The 20,845-nt window shown below is 44.3% G+C and overlaps 3 protein-coding genes across 3 annotated transcripts in view; all 3 read right to left on the bottom strand.

The window, feature by feature from the left end:
• Positions 1-3,024, bottom strand: part of LOC109484660 (caspase-7-like) — an 11,860-nt gene extending 8,836 nt beyond the window's left edge. The window contains exon 1 of the mRNA XM_019788008.1: positions 2,941-3,024. The gene's annotated coding sequence lies outside the window, so the exon portion shown is untranslated. The remainder of the gene's footprint in view (positions 1-2,940) is intronic.
• Positions 3,025-4,012: 988 nt separating this feature from the next.
• Positions 4,013-12,085, bottom strand: LOC109484335 (CUB and sushi domain-containing protein 2-like). The gene is made up of 14 exons (XM_019787588.1): positions 12,079-12,085; positions 11,636-11,879; positions 11,099-11,238; positions 10,730-10,833; positions 10,249-10,387; positions 9,388-9,576; positions 8,662-8,811; positions 8,009-8,227; positions 7,375-7,571; positions 6,615-6,735; positions 5,514-5,561; positions 5,098-5,203; positions 4,710-4,771; positions 4,013-4,113 (listed from the first exon to the last, which is right to left on the bottom strand). Exons 1-14 carry the CDS (start codon positions 12,083-12,085, stop codon positions 4,013-4,015), a joined length of 1,827 nt encoding a protein of 608 aa, XP_019643147.1.
• Positions 12,086-14,098: 2,013 nt separating this feature from the next.
• LOC109484663 (torsin-1A-interacting protein 1-like) lies at positions 14,099-17,100 on the bottom strand. Its single transcript, XM_019788011.1, has 4 exons — positions 16,364-17,100; positions 15,740-15,899; positions 15,092-15,216; positions 14,099-14,694 (listed from the first exon to the last, which is right to left on the bottom strand). The coding sequence occupies exons 1-4, from the start codon at positions 16,970-16,972 to the stop codon at positions 14,428-14,430; spliced, it is 1,161 nt and encodes a 386-aa protein (XP_019643570.1). The 5' UTR covers positions 16,973-17,100; the 3' UTR covers positions 14,099-14,427.
• Positions 17,101-20,845: the final 3,745 nt, after the last annotated feature.

Below are 20,845 nucleotides of genomic sequence, written 5' to 3'. Positions count from 1 at the left end.
GTTATCAATTGGAATTGGCAGACGCCAGCTGAGTTGGACGCCAGGCAGAGCGCGTCTGTGAGCGGCTGTGATTCATGCCGTCCGCCATCCCGCTCCCTTATCTCGAGTATTTCCTGTCTGTGCTTTCGTATAGTTCCCGTTACCCACCAACAAGTCAGTGTAGGGTTCCCGTTCTTCCTGTGCAGACGACAGAGCTCCTGTAGGGTGAGTTTTGTGCTACAAGTCGGTACCGTACGAACGTGTTGATTTTTGCCCTCCCCCATCTTTGTTATCAATATTTTTTTCCGCGGGACGCGTGTAAAGTTGTAAACTATATTTATTAGTAAAATGATCTCCATATTTATTTTAAAGTACAAACCATGATTATAATATTTTGGAATGTATTGTTATGTAAATATTAAAGGTTTAATGTTTTGAACAGGAATTGTGTTGATTCATTGTGTCAGTTTGGATAGGCTATATGATGATAACGTTAATGCACCGCCTTTTCCTCGGTGTATATGGTGTCATAAATGCATGGTCAGCTGCTATAACCACCTCATAAACCACCTCGTTCGCTTCGCTCACTCGGTGGTTTATTCGGTGGTTATAGCAGCTGACCATGCATTTATGACACCATATACACCTCGGGGCGGTGCATTAACCCTTTATTATCATATAGCCGGGTGGCGTAGACCAATCAGAGGCCTCCGTTACCCGTGCTTTATTCTCCGATAAACCATGGCTCAGCCGTGCGTTATTCTCCATAAACCATGGGTGAAACCATAATGATATAGGGGTACACAGCTCTTTCTGTTAATATTCATAGCAGTTTCCTGGTCGGACAAAAATTATGTTTTTTTTTAAGCTTCATATAAACTAAAATGTGTGTGAGTATGAAATGTATATGTAAATAGATAGAATTTGAACGGGAGAGCAAAAACCATACTTATTTTGACACCCCTACAAAAAGTGGTATCGCCCACATCACCTGACTGAATCAGACCAGGGATCCGACGATTTATTTTTTTTGGTCCGCCATCTTGCCTTCTTGTGTCATGGAGAGTTTGCCTAATTTCTACATGGAAGAGATAACAGACGCGGATTTAGATGAGATATTTGGACCCATGGAGGTCGAGGAACAGACGCTGGAAGCTACACCGGAGACAGAGGTCAGCAGGGTGCGTTTCGCGTGTCTGAACGAACAACAACTTGGCGAGATAGAGGAGGGGCGAGTTGAAAAAACTACTGAAAGGGCAACCAAGTGGGGAGTGAAGCTTTTGAAAGGTGGGTGTGTTCTTTTTTCAAGTGATTAGCAGGAATAGAATTACATTTGTTTTGCTAATGTTATTGTTACTGTAATATCGACAGGCTGCCAAATTTATAACAGCCCTGTACTGAACTGGAATTTTACAGCAAATTCTCTGATTTAGAATATAATGTTGATAAGTGTGCCAATATGTTATTGGTAGCTGGAGTCTCGGAGAAGTCAGTATTATTATCAACATCCTGTGGGTGTAGTGGAAAATGAATAAACAAGACTTTTGTTTTTAATATTATGATTTTAGAATGGCTGACAGCAATTTGTAAACTATATTTATTGTAAAATGATCTCCATATTTATTTTAAAGTACAAACCATGATTATAATATTTTGGAATGTATTGTTATGTAAATATTAAAGGTTTAATGTTTTGAACAGGAATTGTGTTGATTCATTGTGTCAGTTTGGATAGGCTATATGATAATAACGTTAATGCACCGCCTTTTCCTCGGTGTATATGGTGTCATAAATGATAATAGTAGGTAACATTTGCCAACATTTTGAAGCGCAGTATTTGTTATAAGTACAATTTCTACCAGCTTTTCCCTAAAATATTGCATCTTAATAACGGCTGAATGCATCTATTCATGGATATGACACTAGAGGCAAAACTCTGTCAAAGGCATTTTTCTGACGCGGTAGAAACATCTCATTAGTACCTTAATCACGCGCCACTCCCTTTGTGGACGCACCAAGTGCACGATTGTGAAGGTATGCAAAAGTACAACAGTCCTGCAATTACTTTCAATTTCACACTTGTCACATTTAGTTTTACATACCTGAGTGCATTCTGCCAAAGGAGGGGGTAATTTTCATGTTCCAAAAGAGTGAGTCGTTTTCATATTTCGATTTCTTGGCGGAAAACTGTCACTCAAATGTAAGGCGTATTATGTGATAACTCTTCTTGAAGAGTGGAATCCCGTACAAAAGTGGTATAAACATTAGGGGTGAAGTCCGATTGGAACTAAAATAGTACAACATAGGATATTCTCTTTTACACAACAAGACTGTGCCGTCTCTCACCTGCTTACGGTTAGATGTCAACCACTAGACACTGGCCACTTAGCTGCACTACAAATTATATCCTGTTTACCTTTCTATTTTGTACACAAGGGGGGGGGGGGTCACGCAACACTGACACTGACACTGACATCCCAAGTCACCGTGACTTTTCTCTAGAGCTCTGGAACTTGACAGAACGTATGCTGCTTTTTAAATCGCATTTGTTTTGTTTATGATTTTTAGAGCAGGTCTCTGTACAATGTATGTCTTGCTATGCTGTGTGATGTTGTGTGTGTGGGTCACGACACCAGCAATAGAGCTGCCTCTTTCCGGGTAGGTTTGTATTTGTCACAATCCAAATCTATCAAATCAAAACATGACCGATACAGGCTAACAGAGAGAAAGTAAACTCTCACCAAAACAGACGTGTCAGCTTGGCAACGTTCCTCGGCGGTCTAGAATCTCCGAAAGTCGGTCACACTTGCAGACCAGAAAAGTCCAGAGAGCTCGCGTGAAAAACAGCCACACGCTAACGCAAACAAACGCAGTCTGCCAACTAAACCACGCTATCTAAGGCTTAACGCAAACCGCAGTTTCTATAGCGATATATCCTATTGTACTGTAGAAATTACACACAGGTACTGGACCGCCCCCTCCACCGAAAAAATGCCCGAAGCGAAGGGATTTTCTCATGTCAACAACGCCACCGCCATTTTCTGGGGGTCACTTCCGGGTTTACAAGGCCCCATAGGTAACACCGAAACCAACCAAATGGCTCCTTGGTAGCGGGTATAAGACGTGTTAACAAACGTTTCCCTTGTTTTAACGTTATCATCCTTCTCCTTAATCTTAAATAGTAAATTTGGAGTGGGATATTTAGCCAAAGTTGGCTCGCAGTCTTTGCAGCGCTGACGCTACTTGCTTGGGTCAGGTACCTGATTCGTGGAAAAACAAAGACCCCATAGGGCCCCCTCCAACCACCTGTTAAGGCTTATGGTGAATGGCTAAGCGCTTGTCTTACAAATAAATCGCACTCTCAACTTAGTGTAGAAATCGCGTTTCTATTCACAATGTGTACTTAAAAATTACAAGCAAAGGACATTTTATTGTACGTGTCATGCCATAGGTCACATATTCCCCCATCTTGTCTGTTTTTACATGGCTGACTTTGCGTAAACAAATTTTTGTCATACTGTATTGCACGGCTTTTATCTGACAACATATATACAATATGTTAAGAAATGAACAAAAGATATGTAGAAAATTACAAGTACATAACATTAATTGTATGTTTCATTCCACAGCTTAGATGCTTTTTTTAAATAGCTGTTTTACATGGCTGACTTGGTTAATTTTGCTTACACAGTTTATGTCTTACTGAAAGACGTGTGTACACCATTGCGGGATCTAGTAACTTAGGCTGCCATGTAAACCAAATAAGATAAAAGGTATATATACATACAGTAGAAATAGCATAATTCACCCACAGTATCAATTTGTATACATGGGTACAAAAATTAGTAACACTGAGATACCGCCCTAATAACACATTCCTAGCATCCTGGTTAGAATCTCTATCAACAGACACTCCGATCGCGATCTCTTCTGATCTTCTGAATCATTGATTTTGCCAGATCGCAATCTCCACATTGATACATGTGTACATATGTATATACATCAACTGTGTCCAACATCAGATTGGAGGCGACTAATCGTCCTGAAATGCAGGGTTGTGTCCCCAAGGGGCGTCACTTATCACCATGGATGTGATGTCATCCATCAGAAGCCCGCCGTCCAGAGAAAAGGGCTCTGGGAAAGTGAGGAAATAAAAGAAATCAGTGTACGTATAAATATATTGTAACCCGCCCATTCCAGTCATGTTCACTTTTTGTCGCGCGCACGTACAGTCGATACAATGTTTGTGCTGTGTCAAGATGGGGTCATTACATGGATAAACATATAGCCTTGTACTTAAACCGTACCTATCTAGTTCTATGCCTAACTGGGCTAGGCTTAGGATCAAGCATGGTTCCGGATAGTCTTCGCCTATCCAATGACGTAGATATGCACGGTTGGATACGCGTGGACTATCCTAAACCGTGCCTGAGCATAGTCATTGTATAACCATGAATTTGAGTTTTAGCAAGCAAGGCTTTGGTTTGAGCTCACTGTTACATGATCGGCTGTAGTTACTATAAGATTGTACCCAGTATCTTGCATATTGTTATATTTTGTCTTAAGCTGACCTCTTCCCTCATTATCTCAGAGAAACGTGACCAGCACGCTGATTTCAGTGTTTCATGTATACACAAAGACTCAAACAAACAAACAATCAAACAAACAAACAAGTAGACTAAACGGTATTCAAAGTTTCTTCTTCTAAGGCAAATTTTTTTGTCTCTCACCTTCCACGTGACCTGTCTCCGGCTGCGTTGTGGATCGATACGGCTGGCTGGAGTCCATATGTCTGGATATTAAAAACGAATTAAACAACTTCACCACCTATGAGATCCTTTAAACTGTTCCCCAAATCAAATGAATTATCTACGTACACAAATCACACGTGTGACGTCATCAATGGGTCAAATTTAATCGGAAGTCGATACCGTCCCCCTGGAAATTTTGGTAACTCTTTTAAATTGGAGAACAGGAATTCCTGCTATCTTAATCAGATTTTTTTACTATAATTTGCTACAAAACGCTTCATGCACAAATAAAACCTTCTGTGGCAACAGTCAATTAATTTGACCAAATGATAAAGGAGAAGATGCTATTGTAAGTTTAATGACTTACAGCCAGTGCCAGTCACTCATCTCCCCCTCCTTGGCCAGCCGTCTGCGGTAGCAGTAAACACTGCCGACAACAGCAGCTACAAGCACAACGGCGGAGACACTTCCTCCTGTGGGAAACGAAATTTTCCTGTTCCTCCGTTTCTTCATTCATTAATTTGTTCAGCTGTAAGGTAATCTCCAAGCTGATACTTCGGTGGCAAAATAGTGACCAACCGACAAAGCTGCAGTATCAAATTGGCCGGGCAGTGTCCAGCCGCCATTGTGATACTGTCAGTACTGCTTTGTCGGATGGTTACGATTTTGCCACCGAAATATCTGCTTGGGGAGTATCTGGAAGGAACATTCGGCAAGATCTACCCATCTAGATAATAGCTTTTGTGATTACAAGAAAAGGTTCAATAACATCATCACTCTTACCGATCGCCGCTCCTGTGTTTACCGTTTGTCTCAGCTTCGCGGGTGGCCCTGAAATGATAATTAAGTAATCCTAAAAGTTAAAAAAAATACAATGCCAAATACAATAAGAATATAAGAAATCAGTTTCAACCCCCTCTAATTCAAAGTTTGCGTACCTTTTGTTGCATTAGAAGTGGGTGTCGCAGTCGGTGTGTTTGACGTTGTTGTACCCGTCCATGCTTCTGTTGGAATTGTTTTAGTTATTTTTCCCAGAGTTGAAGCATCTGGTTCCGTAGTTTTCGCTATCGTTGTTGATTCCCTCTGTTGCGTTGTCAAATGTGTCGTTATTTCGGCGGTCGTTGTTTGTTTACTTGTTGCTAACGATGTTGTTTCCGTTGTCCCTGATGACGTAAGAGGTACAGTCGAGGGATGGCCTGTAGTGGGATGTGTAGTAAAGGAGGAGTCAGTTGTAGTGATGTCGGTTGTCCGTTGTGTAGTACTGTCTACGGTCGTGGTTTCTAGTTGTGTAGTTGAGATAGCGACGGTGGAAGGGTGCGACAAGGTAAAAGCGTCCTCAGTTGTTTCGCCAACGGTTGTAGTTCCACTCGGGGTGGTTGTTATTTCTGTCGTGGTTGTGGTTTCATCTGTAGTGGTTGGTCCGCTCGTGGTGTGTGAGACTGTCGTTCCGGGCGCTGTAGTTGGGATCGCCGGTGTTGGCAGCGGCGTGGTGCCAGGTCCTGTCGATCGAACCGTTTGGAAGAGTTTTATTGTCACTTTTATTGAACGCCATGATTCACAAATTTACGTTCCAGAACCATAAGAATTGCTTTTTCCAAATCATCACTATCGAATATCTCTATAACTATATGCATTATGACAAATAATACTAGAGAAAACGCATTGTCTCTCACTTTCTCTGTCTCTCTCTGTCTCTATCTCACCCACCCACACACTCTCTCTCCCACCCTCTCTCTCCCTCTCTCTTTGCCCCTCTCTCTCTCACTCACGCACTCTCCCTCTCTCCGGCAACCAGTTGCAATGCAGAACAACAGAGTGGCTTTTGATATTGTCATGAGATCAAGAGTCGCCTCAAACCATATACGGTGCTGAAACGTGTCTTACCTCCACACACTGGTGTTTCCCCGTCCCACGTGCCATCATCACGACAGGTGCGCACAGGTGATCCTGACGTCATGACGTAACCCGGGTCGCACTCGAACACAGCCACGTACCTGCTTGGGTCCTGTAGCTCCATCGTGGTCACGTGTCCATGAGCCGGCGCGGCGGGCACCACTTTACAAGGCGTGGCTGTGAAGAAAACAACACAGGTGATACAGCTGGTGTATCCAGAACCGCGTGCTTTATCAAGAACCTGCCTGATGCAAATCTTCCCAAGCCATTATTCTGGATAGTCAATGCGTATCCAGAGCCGTGCCTGGGGCAAATCTACGTTCTTGGATACGCGTAGACCATCCAGAACCGTGCCTGATCCTAACCCTAACCGATTCAGGCATAAAATAGGAACGGTTCTGGATACGGTGAGGGATGACGGTACCACCACTCATATGCCACGCATTTCTTCATGATTCAGAAAAAAAGCATTGCACACAGTACTAGTATAATCCCGTCACGCACACGCGCGCGCGCACACACATGCACACACACACACACACACACAAACACACACATACACACACACACACATACATACACACACACATATACACACGAACTGACACATACAAGCACTGGCACACACACAAACACATATACACACACACGCTCAAAGAAACACAAACATACACACGCACACACACAAAGACAGAGAGGGGGGGGGGAGAGAGAGAGTTTGCTAAGGAGGCAAACTTACGAACTTACAGACACATGTCGGTTGCATCCCGCTCCACACCAAGGTACCGCCCGGTCCGGGGCCGCACGTTCTCGCCTGGGAGCCGCTGACGTAATATCCGGGGTTACAAGTGAACGTCACCGTGCTGCCTACGTCATATCCGTCCGGGCTTTGCTGAGCTCCGTTTTCGGGGACTGGAGTAGGGGCAACACAGGGCGGCCAGCTGGCTTCTGAAGGTTCAGGCATGCAGTGGAGTCAATAGTTGAGAAATGATGATGACTCAAAACACAAAAGCAAAATGGACTTTTGTTTGCGATCATGCAATATATATACATACACACACAGCCACCTTCTCCGATCAATGTACAATGTATAGAAAATTAAAAGGTGTTATGTTGAAACTTCAACGCAGCAAAATGTATGTTACATTGTAACTAAAGGCGTGGTCAAATTCGTCGTAAGGTGTCTGTGACTGAACCAGGCATCAACAAGGGTCTAAGACAGCCTTCTCCCTAACAAGACAGCTGAATTTAGCACGGCATATTTACGTCTACTCCAAGAACTAAATTCAGCTTGCAATCGCACAACGATTGTACGACCATAGTACAACTATCGCACGACTATCGTACGACCATCGTACGACATATGTGACCAGCATGGTCCTTACTTCTACAGTAGGGTCTGTGGTTGTCCCACTGGTACTTGTAGACCGTTCCCTGTGTGCAGGTCAGAGTCGCCGGTCCGACCAACTCGTACCCAGGGTCACACGAGTACGTCACGTGGTCTCCCGGCAGGAAAACCTTCCCATCACGCTCGGCGGTTGGCGCGGAGGAGAAATCCTCCCGCGACCCGCGGTGGATATTTTTGGGATCGCTGCAGTAGCCCGCTACATAAATAGCATGAAAAAAGGTACAATTCTTCTTAGTGACAAATGTGCAGATATAGCACGTTGGCGACACCAAATCCTAATCACTACGGTAGCACACACATTTAGGGTTAGAATCAGGCTCGGTTCTGGATAGTCTACGGATATCAAAGAACGTATAAAATTTGCACCAGGTGTGAGCGTGGTTAGCTGGATAATGCACGGTTCTAGATACAACAACGCATTCATATATGGTGACCAACCCCTCCAACTCTGTTCTACCACTTGCTACATAATGTAATCCAACAACAAAGGGTGTCTGCTACATACAGTACCAGTTAGGTACCATGTCTGGCCCATGTCATTATTTTTTTTTCTTTTTAGAAGAAGGATAAACACAGCAAAACAGTCCGCCTTTCGCCTACTTCTGCGAAGGTAAAAACAACAGCACTTACACGAGAAGAAGATCTCAACACTGGACCCCCTGATGAGTCTGCCGTAGTACGCAACTGTCACCCGCCCGGAGTCTTGTTGAGGGCTCGCCTCGAGCGTCTTTCCCTCAGGGTAAGGCAGGTTCTGGTTCAGCTGGCAGTCCAAATTGCGACCTGGGAAAACGGAAAGGGATCTCGATCCCGTTTTCGCTCACTGAAGAGCAACAGAAAAGACAGGCGCTATGTACAGTATTTACAGGTTCATTCTATCGGGGAAATTCCCCTAACTCTTTTCGACAAGCACAATGAACAGTGGACCACGCGGCTTAACGTCCCTTCCCAAGGGCTGCGACCCTTTCCAGTAGCGTGCATGTCGGGTGAGCGACAATAGTCGGGATTTGAACTCCTAACCTTTTGGTCCAGAAGCAGAGGCTGACCTCGGGAACAGTTGCATTGCTAAGATTTAATATTTGCGCGAATCTGGATTCGTATATCGATAATTGAGGTAAAGCTGTCCGCCTGATGGGGACAAAGCATGGGTGTTGTGAAAGTTATGGTAAACCTACCGTTCACTTCTATGTACTCCATCAGTCCTGAAGTCTGTGCTATTGAAAAGTCTGAACCCGTAGCCGGGCTTCGGGTCGATGGTCTACTGACAGTCTATTTGGCTAAATGTGTACAAGTTTTCAGTTCGCATTGTTAGTATGGAAGACCATATAGAAAACCTAAGGAAGACTACAGAAAACCTACCGTTCACTTCTATGTACTCTTCATCAGTCCTGAAGTCTGTGCTGTTGAAGTGGAGTCTCAGCCCGTAGCCGGGCTTCGGGTTGATGATCCACTGACAGTTGCCGTTTGGCTCCTCATGGTCCGGGTCTGGCCAGCCGGGACTGCGCAGGGCTCCGTACGCGCTACTCTCGTCAATACCTCTGCACCTCGCTATGGTGGAACAAATCATGCACTTTATTAGACTGTAGTATACTAATGAAGTAATTAGTCAATAGTCTTATAAAATGCTCTGCCTTACACATTCTTCTTGGTAGTCCTTTGTCGTCGAAGATGACTGTGCATATGTGTAACTATGTGACTATGTGAATATGAACATTGTATGGCTTAGAATTGACTGTGGACTGTACTAGTTTAATGCTGTCTAGCTGTACTGACTGGTAGTCTTGCTATAGTCCATAGAACAATTATGCTTTTCGTCAGAAAGAACTGGTAACGCGTCGACTATCATAATTCCACCATGTAGTCTATGATCAGTGTCACTTTGAAAATGCAGAATGATGCTGCATTACTATAGATATCTTGAAATCACTTGATGCAGTTAGCACGTTGATATACATTGTAGGTAAGCAAGACTCACAGACCATTCAAACTTCAGCACCGGTGCACCACTAGAATGAACTAGCAAAAACTAGCTTAAAAGATGATGAAGTTACTGGCTCATGTTCAACCAGTTTTCAAGTTCCTTATACAAAAGTGCTGACTAGTTCTGTCAGTCCATTTAGTGACACTGAAAAAGAGTAGAGGATGTCACTCGAAACATCCGGTAGAAATCTCCATAGTTTACGTAAACCAATTGTGGAATTTGAATCGAGCTTACGTTACCTTTGCAGGCCATATCAGACGGCAGTTTGCCAGCCTCGAGCTCCCATCTGGGGAAACTGTTGTCCCCCTTCTGTTCACACTGCAGCAGGTCGCCTACCGGGGAGGCGGATTCCGTCCCACTCGCACACTCCAGCCGCAACTACAGTCACAGCAAAAACAAGAGATTTTCCCTTGCTCGCTATAGATATATAAATGGAGATACAGACACGTCTGGGCAGACGGACAGACAGATAGCTAGATAAATAGATGGATGGATGGATAGATATGACTACAAAACACTTAAGCGCTACCAGGCATCACTGAAAAATTGGTTAAATAGACTAAATACCAAATGAGTTAGTTGGCAAAGACTAATTTGAACCCTCTACTGGTAGTTGGCTAAGTCCTCTAGTATGCTTTTCATACTATTTGACCAATCAAAAATATTTCTACTGTTTTTTTCCACCCGAGAGGCTACGAACACTGAGCTGCATACCCGTACCGTGTCTTGTATCCTGTACGGCCCGTGTGGCGGGAATATCCGGCCGTTCCGGATCGGTCCGTAGTCCACACACTCTCCGGGATGGGGGGTTCCTGCTGGTAGAACTGCAGAGTGGGGGAGGTAACATTTAGTGGTCTGAAACTAGTATGTAGCTTCAAATATTACAAATACCATTGTTTTTCTCTGGAGGAGTAGGACGAATTATATACGGTATCGATCTACATTTGTGCAGCTCACTTTGCATTTGTCCATTTGAATAATAGCAGTAACTGAAACAAAAACAGGTATAGGTATGCCATGCATGATAAAGCATTATCTATACATGGTAAGCATTTGCATTATCAATACAAGTCCTAAAATACAGCTTACAGCGATAGTCCAGATAGAATCCCTCCAAATTGACATTGTCTTCCTCTCCGAAGACGTCGAACATGATGAAGACTTGGTTGCTGTAGGTGATGATCGGGTCCGGACGCGCAGGGCGGTGCATGGTGGATTTTCCTGTCCATCTATACAGGTACAACAAATCAGACAGTGAGTGTTATTGCTCAGATACAAGGAAATCATCCACATCCCTCAGTAGAGACGGAGGACGCCACAGACTTTCTGCTTACTGAGTCATGTATCCACATACAGCGTTAATATTGTTCAGCCATGTACATCAAGACATTACAACTATCCCCCAATAGAGACGGGGGGTGCCACTAACTATCTACTTTAGTCACATATCTGCATAACGTAACGTAACGTCACAGGGCGGATCTAACTTTCCAGCTACATAAGCACAACCGATTGGCGTTGATATTTATCAGTCAAAAATCTAATTTGTTTCAGAATTACTTCAGTTGAACTTTCAACACAATACATGGCAAGTCGTTACTAGTTCACAATGGGCTCGAGCTTTACCTGTACAATAGATTGTCGTCGCCTTTTCTCTTATCATACATAACGACATAGTTTGACCTCCTCGGATCCCCTGTCGCGCTCAGCTCGACGCCCTTGAACGTGACCTTGAGGGTGTACCCCTCCGGTGCCCGGATGTTCCACTCGCAGTGCTCGTTGTTGGAGTAGAAGTCCGGGTAGCGGCCGGGGCTGGATATGTTTCCGATCGGGTCCGTTAGGAGCTGTGTAGTCCCCAGGGGACAGGAGTCTGAAACAACATTGCAAGACTCAGATGATGAATAACTTCCTCAGGTTGGTGAATATTTGAATAGCAAAGTTCTTAATTCACAACCACTTGTTTAACAAGAGCTGACTTTTCGACCTTGTCCTCTTCATCAGGGTATGATTGTGCACTGAAGGTAACCAACCAAATAAAGAGGATAATTATGTTCAACGGGGGATTTTACCCGCCATAGATTTCATATGTTCGCGTGAAGTTATAACCCACTCCCTTGGCTAGTCAGTGCCTATTTTTGCCGAATTCTACTATCCCAGTCCCCTTAAGAAAGCCTGGTGGAGTCTAATTGCAAACAGTTAGAGGCCACATACACGATTATGTGTGTACACATGTATGTACCTAATGATCCTATTATTAACACAACACAAACATTGTATCGACTCAACGCGCGACGTTGTCTCATGTTATGGGGCGCGAGTCGGACCCTGGTCGACGCGCGTCATAAAGTCAATATGACCGGCCATTTGCGGTTCTTTTCTCGGAATTGAAACCAATACACAGTTAAGAGGTCAATTCTTTTTATGTAGGGTCAAAGCTAGAATTGGCCTTTAGAAGGCTTTATCTATCTATTAATAAAATGACACAATTATGTTTTGGAATAACAAAGTAACGAAATAGCTACCCCCTTATCAAATGCACACACAGCAAATAGGATTTCTAAATTATGACATATCACGTTACCATAATCCTTGTACTAAACATATTTCTTACCTTGACTTAATTCATTTTTTCGACCTTAATTTAACCTTGACTATACACTATCGGCCGTGGCCGCTTTTCAATCGTTCAAGAGGAGAGGTCAGGGGTCTCAATAGCGCAGAAATACAAAATTAACAGCACAGTTTCAAAGAACATTACTTTTCAGAACTTATTACCTATCCATTGAATAATGCAAAACCTAGCTTATCCTGTATAGAATTTTGGCTCAACAGTCATTATCTACCCTGCGCAGATACATGTAGGTACGTATCATTTAAAACACTTTACCGATTAAGAGGAACTCGCCGTTATACTCTTATAGCTTTATTCACTAGCTTATATAGGGCGGCGTCGTTTATATTCCATGGGGGCGCTGCTACGCAATCTTTTTTACACGGGCTGAAGTTCTCTGCTGCAGTAGTTACACCTCTAGCGCAGGTGACATATACCTATCCCCCTGAATACGCCCTCCCCATAGAAACCGCAGCTCTAGTCGCACGTAGAAACACAAACGTTCCCCCGCTAGAAGTCTACGCAGGAGGGTAATACTCTTTTAAAAAACAGGTGTATCATCTACTCACCGGCGCCTCTGTGTTCAGCAGAAGCTCCAAGTTGTCCAACGATCAACAGAAACATTAGGAACATGGTTCTTTCTTTTCCATATATTTCTGCACACTTCTGGCGATCGCTACTTCCGCAAAGTTGTTGCGGCCGCTCCTATGTTTATTTTGAACAGTGGACCTTGCTTTCGCTATGACGAAACCAGCATCGCGTCAAAAATTAACCAATAATGACCTGTTATGCTTGTAATGGCTGCCATGTGACCTTAGATTGTATTCAAAGGTGAGAGCGCTGTTGATGTATTAGCAATAAAATACAGATTACAGATTTTTTTATTAACGGATCTCATTACATGTGCTTTGGGGTGTTTTATATGCTATCCATAAGTTAAAGATGAAAATGCCTAAGAGCCTTTTTTTTAAATGACCATATACACAATAACATGGGAAGTATGTAAGTATGAAGAATACATGTAAACCACAACTACAATCCAACGTCTGCAGTTGTTTATTTACACACAGAACACAAGTGATTCACCATATACATATTTTAGTCCAGTATAAAACTATACAGCTCTTGAAGCAAATGTTTCTGGTACAAATAGCCAAGTAAAACTGGCCATATAACTGAATTTCGAGATAGAGCACACCAGCTTCGCAGGAATGCAGTAAGGCTGATCATATAAGTTTCGATAACAACTTCTCTTACCGAAGCTTTGCATCTACAACTTTCAAGTCCAGCCGTTTTTTTTCTAATAATAGCACATTAAGGAGGCCTCAGCCTACTCAATTTGACGACAACAGTTTCATTATTTAAGTCACCCATAACTATTTAAAATACTGCAAAGCTGGCTTCACACAGAAAAAAAGTATCTCTCCCAAGTCTGCACAGAAGCTCTAAAGGACTATTCAGAAGCAGACTGCTGTGTCCATCATTGCACGATTCTGTAGTAGCCTTATAAAGCAAAGACTAAACCTTGGGTAGTCCCAATTCATTCCAGTGTTAGAGAAAAATTTAGTCTTTACTTCATAGCAACTTATACCAGCACAGATTAAATTTCATGACCTGTCAATGTTCTCAGGTCACAGTACAAAGTGGTGGTAGATTCTAAGGCGAGAAATATGCTTGACTCTCCAGCAAGTTTGAGATTAAACTTCTGACGATTACCAGCAGCATGGCACAGACTAATGCTATCTGATAACAATCAAATATCACAGCTATACTTCCTTCTTAAATTTCACAGCCAGTCTTATTTCTGCTAAGAGCAGCTTGTTGGTAAATCGTCGTTTTTGTCCACCACAAGCACAAACCCTGCCATTCTGCTCATCAAGGCTCCGACTTTGTCTATGTCTAGAACCCCGCCCCTCCCCAAGTGGCTCTGTAACCTGTCCAAAACCTCCCCCTCTATCTCTGAGTTGGACCGGTCCATGCTGATGGGCTCTTCAAGCTGCAGTACCAGGATGATGGCTGTTTCCTTGTAGGGGGCGTTGGTGTTGTCACAGTAGGAGTGGAAGATTAGGTTGGCCTGAAATGTACATGTGGTGTGGTTATTGTACCCATAACCATGTCTATCTAGTGCTATGTCTGAATGGGTCAGTGTTAGGATCAAGCATGGTTCTGGATACAACATTGTTTCAGAACATTTATTCCTTTGAATAGGGAATCAAGAGGTCCCGGGTTCGAGTCCTGCCTGACTTGCCACCGATCTTGTGCCCTTGGGAAAGGCACTTTACATGACTTTACCCACTAGACTTAAGTGAAAATGACTACTGTCTGTCCAGTATGTGTTTCTATGCACGGGACACAACACCAGCAACAGCTGTCTCTGTTCCGCGTGTGTTGCACTGTTGCAATTTCAATAAATCAAATCAAATCAAAATAACTTCCAAATTTTCAGTTTCCAACTGGACCACTACACACACCTGTAGAGGGATATCCTGTAGACTGTAGACCACAGCAGCCTTGCCTCCCTGACTGAACCCTGCATGGAGAACCTCGTCTAGATGCTTCTTAGCTTCATCTGCATCCAGACCTCTCAGCTTCTCACCTGTGGAGGGATGGAAATTGTTACCAGTGTGCTAAAATGGATCCAGAGGACTTCATTAAGAAATACATGTAGCCAAGGATTGATGCTAACAATGTACTTCTGGAACAAGTGCAGAAAAGCAGGGCAGTGTTATCTATTATTATTAATACAAATCAAGTATTCACTATCTAACTCTAGATTAATAGATATTTTGGGGATGTTCCAAAATTATGCTTTTGTTACAAACTTGAGTTCAGTATTAGTAAACCTGAGCTCCTATTGGTAGTTCTGGAAATGGGAATGAGTTATACTTAGACTATGTTGAAGCATGGAGGTAAAAATCTCTCTTTTAGCCCCTGACAGTGAGAGATTATTTTAAACACAGGCTAGTGCTCAATCAGCCCCTGATTGTGTGAGATTGTGTAACACAGTCTTGAGGAGGCGGCCCAATCTGCCCCTCACAGTGTAAAAAAAGTTCACAGTCTCGGGTAGGAGGCCCAATTAGCCTGACTGTGAGAGATTGTGTAACACAGTCTGCCCTTACCGTGCACAATTGTAGGTCTCTTGTCAAATCCCTGAGCGACGTGCCTGGCGACACACCTCGCAGTGTCATGAGTTCCCGGCGCGGCCGCCACCAGCAGCACGGCAGGCTGGGTAATTATGGCAGGCGGGTACAGAAGGGCGCGACCCATTGCCCCGACAACCTGAAACATGGAGGACATGGAGGTATCAAATTACTTCATTCACAAGGAGTGGAGAGTTAACTTTTGTTCATGACTTGTGTGGGTGTGAATATATGTATATTTCTGTAGTGCAGTTTCTGTGCATATGAGTAACCACAAGTGAATTGTAGGCAAAAGGCAGGTGGTTGTTGGGTGACTTGCCTACCAATACTAAATGCATACAATGTATGCGTTTATCAATGACTAAGGTTAACTATTGGCTTGTATGTTTCATTCATCTACAACAACGCCATGATATATTACTGGACTTGAGTAAGGCAAGGTAAGTAATATTGAATTTGTTGTACAGAGACTATAGGTTCTTTAGCATTTACAAATGTTAACAGTTACTGTATTGTCAGATATAAGTATGGCACAGCCACTGATATTCTCACCGTCCATGCACGTTTATTCTGATTGGGAAACATGATCTTCAGCTTTCTCACGTGCTCCTTGTACATCTCGGGTGAGTCGATGGCCGGCGAACCCTGCAACTGGTGCTGATCCTTGCGAAACATCGGCAAAGCTATTGCTGTGAGAACGACTATAACAAACCCCGTGATCGCGATATACATGCACAAGTCAGCTACGTTTGTCGTTTGTTTTGGCGACGTTGTTGCACCGTCAACTTTTGCCCTATCATAACGAATTGTACAAGTTCGTGCCGCCGAAGATTTAGTTTGCGTGACGGTTTCGACGTTCTCCTTATTTTGTGCCCGCGCTTTGGCGGCGGCTTTAAATTTGGCGGTCCGCTTTCGTAACAAGTCCCGCTCGACCGAGTCTTTGCTCCGGGTGCGTGAAGCCACAGGAGACGGTCCCGTCGACTCCTCCCCGCTGAAGTCACTTAACTGGGAATCTTGCGAGGAGTCAAGATCCTCGGAGTCTTCGGAGAAACCGACGGGCTTCCCCCGGATTTTTCCGCCGTCCATGTTGCCTCTGCGCCGACCGGGGGAGGGGGAGGCTTCGGCCGGGGCGAGCCGCACTTCGGGCGGCGCTTCTCGCCTCGTCGCCGCTGCCGCGTGCAACGGCTGCCGTCTCAGCCCGCTACGGCTCATGGTACAACCGTTAGGCTATCGAAAGGCCGGCAAAAGTGCCTAATGTTAGCAAAAATGTCCATTAAACCTGACGAAAGTGAAACTTCGGCTCACATTTTGCCAGGGCGCGGCCATGTTTGTTACCCACTATGCACCTGTCTGGAATAGCTCACTGAGCCGGCGGGGGTGTCCTTCTCTTGACATTTTGTGCTGTGGAGCAGGCTGAAAAGATCCTGCATCATGTAATTAAATACGTTCTGAAAAGAGAGTTGAGGCGTTTGTTTACCAACAACACACACTGTGTCGCGTTCCTGTATCAGTTCATTAAAAACCGCGAGATTCATTTTGTTACCGCAATCTTCTGTTTCATAGTCAGCAGATGTTGGAAGGCAATTGATATGTTGCTGCGTATCTTGCTGCGTTTCTGCTACATTAATGGCTTCCTAATGCTTAGGTCACATTTGAAACGGCGCCCGTTCGGCATGTCCTCGGCGTAGACGCCGGCCGGCGTCATGACGCCGAGCGTGCGCCGTACTGTCAGGGTCACAATTAAATGTTCCTTTACGGCTCCCTGTCGGGGCCTGCTTGTGCTCCGGCCGGCGGCTCTCATTAATATTCATAAACTTTTGCGGCCGGTTTCTGTCAGGGACCCGTCCGGTGCCCGGTCAGTCGCCCGTCTTGACCCGTGCGGCGTGTGGTAGGGTGCCGACCGGCTCTTACAGTTCGGCCGGGCAGCTGTCACGTCCCTGGCGGGTTCCTGGCGGGATCCCGACGGGCTCCTCTCGTGTTTTTGAGCAGGTACATATAAGCGCTGCACTGCCTGCTACCGTTCACTTCAAGTAAAGAGTACACGTCAAGTAAAGAGTATACTGAAGTTGGCGATGCAGCGTTCAGTGCAACCTGCAAACAACTTACAAGCCCGTCTGAGATTGAGATTGGTGACAACCTACATGTAGGTCTTCTGGCATTGGTAGCTGAAGAAGAGAGGCAGGCAGAACTGGTGCGTCGCAAAAGTAACCGAGGGCCTACTTTCGAAAGTACTTCAACAGTGACGCAGGAAGTACTTCAGCAGTGACGCAGGAAGTGTGCCGTGGCAGCTCCTTGCTATTGAGCAATAAAACCACTGAATATCGTTTAATAATACTTCTGTTGAAATTTGGACTGAAAATAAATGCCAATAACTTCTGATTCCATTTTATTACGAAGGCATATGATGTAACAAGAGATAATGTCAGACACATTCTATTCTGTTATGATCTGTTTTATGAAGTTGGCAAGAGAGCCGTGCCGGCTGTTTTCCCTTGCCCTTCGACATTCTGACACACAAATACAAGGTGGGTAAAACATCCCTGCAATTCAAGTCCGTGGAATGGTGGAACAGCTAATATTTCTTTACTTTTCTTAAAGCCAGGCCATGGAAACGGTAGCAGTGAATAAGAAAAGTTATCGATCGCGCGACGCAATATATGGTATAGGACACTTGCGGTCATTTTCATAGTGCAAGATGTATACATGGATGAGCTCCAAACCGTCCAAACTTGTCAACTAATTTTTTTAACTACAGTTTGCGTACCACTACATACTTTATATAGAATATCGTTGGTTTCGGGGGCCAGATGGACAGAGAGGTCTGCATATATGCCTTCATGATGCCACTTCTAAAGCTGGCACTTCTGTAGACCTGCACCACTCCACCGCGAGTTTTGGCGGGGTTTTCTCGGTGCCGGATGTGATGTCCGCCCGCCCAGCTCACCTTTCGCGCTCGCTGTGGGGTTTTACGGGTATAGTTCAGTCACCTAGCTCACGGCAGCAGTCGGAAATACGAGCGATCAGAAAGAGACTGTCAGAAAAATACCAATGCTTGGCAGGAGTGGGACCGGTAAACACGCCTGCAATTCAAGTTCGTGGAATGGTTGCTTAGCTAATCTATACTTTTTCAAAACCCAGAACATGGGAACGGTAGCAGTGAATAAGAAAAGTCGCGACGCAATGGTATAGTGCATCTTGCACTTTTCGTAGTGCAAGATGTATACATGCATGAGCTCTAAAGCATCCAAACGTGTCAACTATTTTTTAACTACAGTTTGCGTACCACTACATACTTTATATAGAATATCGTTGATTTCGGGCGTCAGATGGACAAAGAGGTCTGCATATATGCCTTCATGATGCCACTTCTAAAGCTGGCACTTCTGTAGACCTGCACCACCCCACCGCGAGTTTTGGCGGGGTTTCCTCGGTGCCGGATGTGATGTCCGCCCGCCCAGCTCACCTTTCGCGCTCGCTGTACGGTTTTACAGGTATAGTTCAGTCACCTTAGCTCACGACAACAGTCGGAAAGATGAGCGATCAGAAAGAGACTGTCAGAAAAATACCAATGCTTAGCAGGACTGGGGGGGGGTTGCTCGGCTTATATTTCTATGCTTTTTTTAAAACCCAGAACATGGAAACGGTGGCAGTGATTAAGATCAGTTATCGATCGGGCGATGGTATAGTGCACTAGCGGTCATTATTATAGTGCATAAGCTCCAAAGCGTCCATTTATTTTTTTCAAATACAGTACGCGTGATACTCGTATATTGGTGATTTCAGCAGTCAGATGGACTGAGGTCTGCATATTCCCTTCATGGTGCTACTTCTAAAGTTGACAGTTCTGTAAACCCGTGAAACCCCACCGCGAGCTTCCGGGATTGACCACGGTGCCAGGAGTGTTGTCCGCCAGCGCGTGCGGTGTGGTTTACGGGATGAGGTCCGGTTTAATAAACTAGCTCACGGCATAGCCTGGGTGCCAGACTCATAGCACACTAGGCTCAAAGTTATCCTGTGTGCAGGGGTGTGAGCGCTCTAGTTTATCAACTGGAGTGGGATTTTTTGCGGGGTGGGATCCAGTTAAACTAGCTCACGGCAAAGATCAGAAAAATGAGCGATCAGAACGATACGGTCAGAAAAATACAGTCCGACAAAACACGCTTGTAATTCCGCCAAGTCTGTTTTCGATAGCCGGATTCTCCTGTTTATCAAATTGCAAAAGAGACGCCTTTCTGTCTGGGGAATGGTTGCATTTTGCCCACATTCGATAACTTCATCGCCGAATACTGCATTTACCTTGTAAATGGAGCACTGTACCATTGCAGGTCGCTAGATGGCATCGGTGAGTGACGAGGGTTCACTTGAGTTTATAACTTTGTACACAAATATTTGCAAACGGATTTGTCCTTTTCGACCTTTGCCCGTCGACTGATTGTATGCGTTTCCGCCATTTTGAGCCGTAGGTGTGTGATGACGTGTCATTTCTCTTCAAAATATTGAGGCGATTTCCATCTTACTTACGACTCCGCATCTACTCTGCAAAGTTTTGAAAGACAGGTAAGACCTTTGCTGATCACCTACACTCGCTGTGTCGCGGTACGGCAGCAGATAGCTCAAATCAGGGGTGTCAATCGAGGAAAATCTGTCTAGTAATTTGGTTTATATGGGAGGGAGGGGGGGGGGGCATATCGAATGTATTGATTTTTGAAGGTCGAATATCAGCCGGATAACAGAGTCAATGAACAACAGTAACATTATATGTTGCCCATAATCACCCTATGCATGTATTAAGAAGTGTACAAACAGATAAAAAGCAAAGACGTAAATTAGACCATGGGAAGAAAAAATTTGTGTCGGAAAGAAAAATTTGTCAAAAGTTATCTACCCTACAAAACACATAGGCAGGGTTCTAAAACATGCAAAGTGCTTGCTGGAATTAGTGGCCTTTGTCCTAATTTTTTTAAGTCTTAGTAACACCCGGTTTAATAAACTTAACAATGTTAACGTTACATTCTGTACCCATGAGTTAACTTGATGATAGCATACTGTATTTTAAGACATGGGTTTACGGAAAACCTTGGTGAC

Source organism: Branchiostoma belcheri, unplaced genomic scaffold (assembly GCF_001625305.1).
Source record: "Branchiostoma belcheri isolate BF01 breed outbred unplaced genomic scaffold, Haploidv18h27 scaffold7, whole genome shotgun sequence".
In the NCBI taxonomy this organism is placed as follows: Eukaryota; Metazoa; Chordata; class Leptocardii; order Amphioxiformes; family Branchiostomatidae; genus Branchiostoma; species Branchiostoma belcheri.
This window is presented reverse-complemented; position numbering and strand designations above follow the sequence as displayed.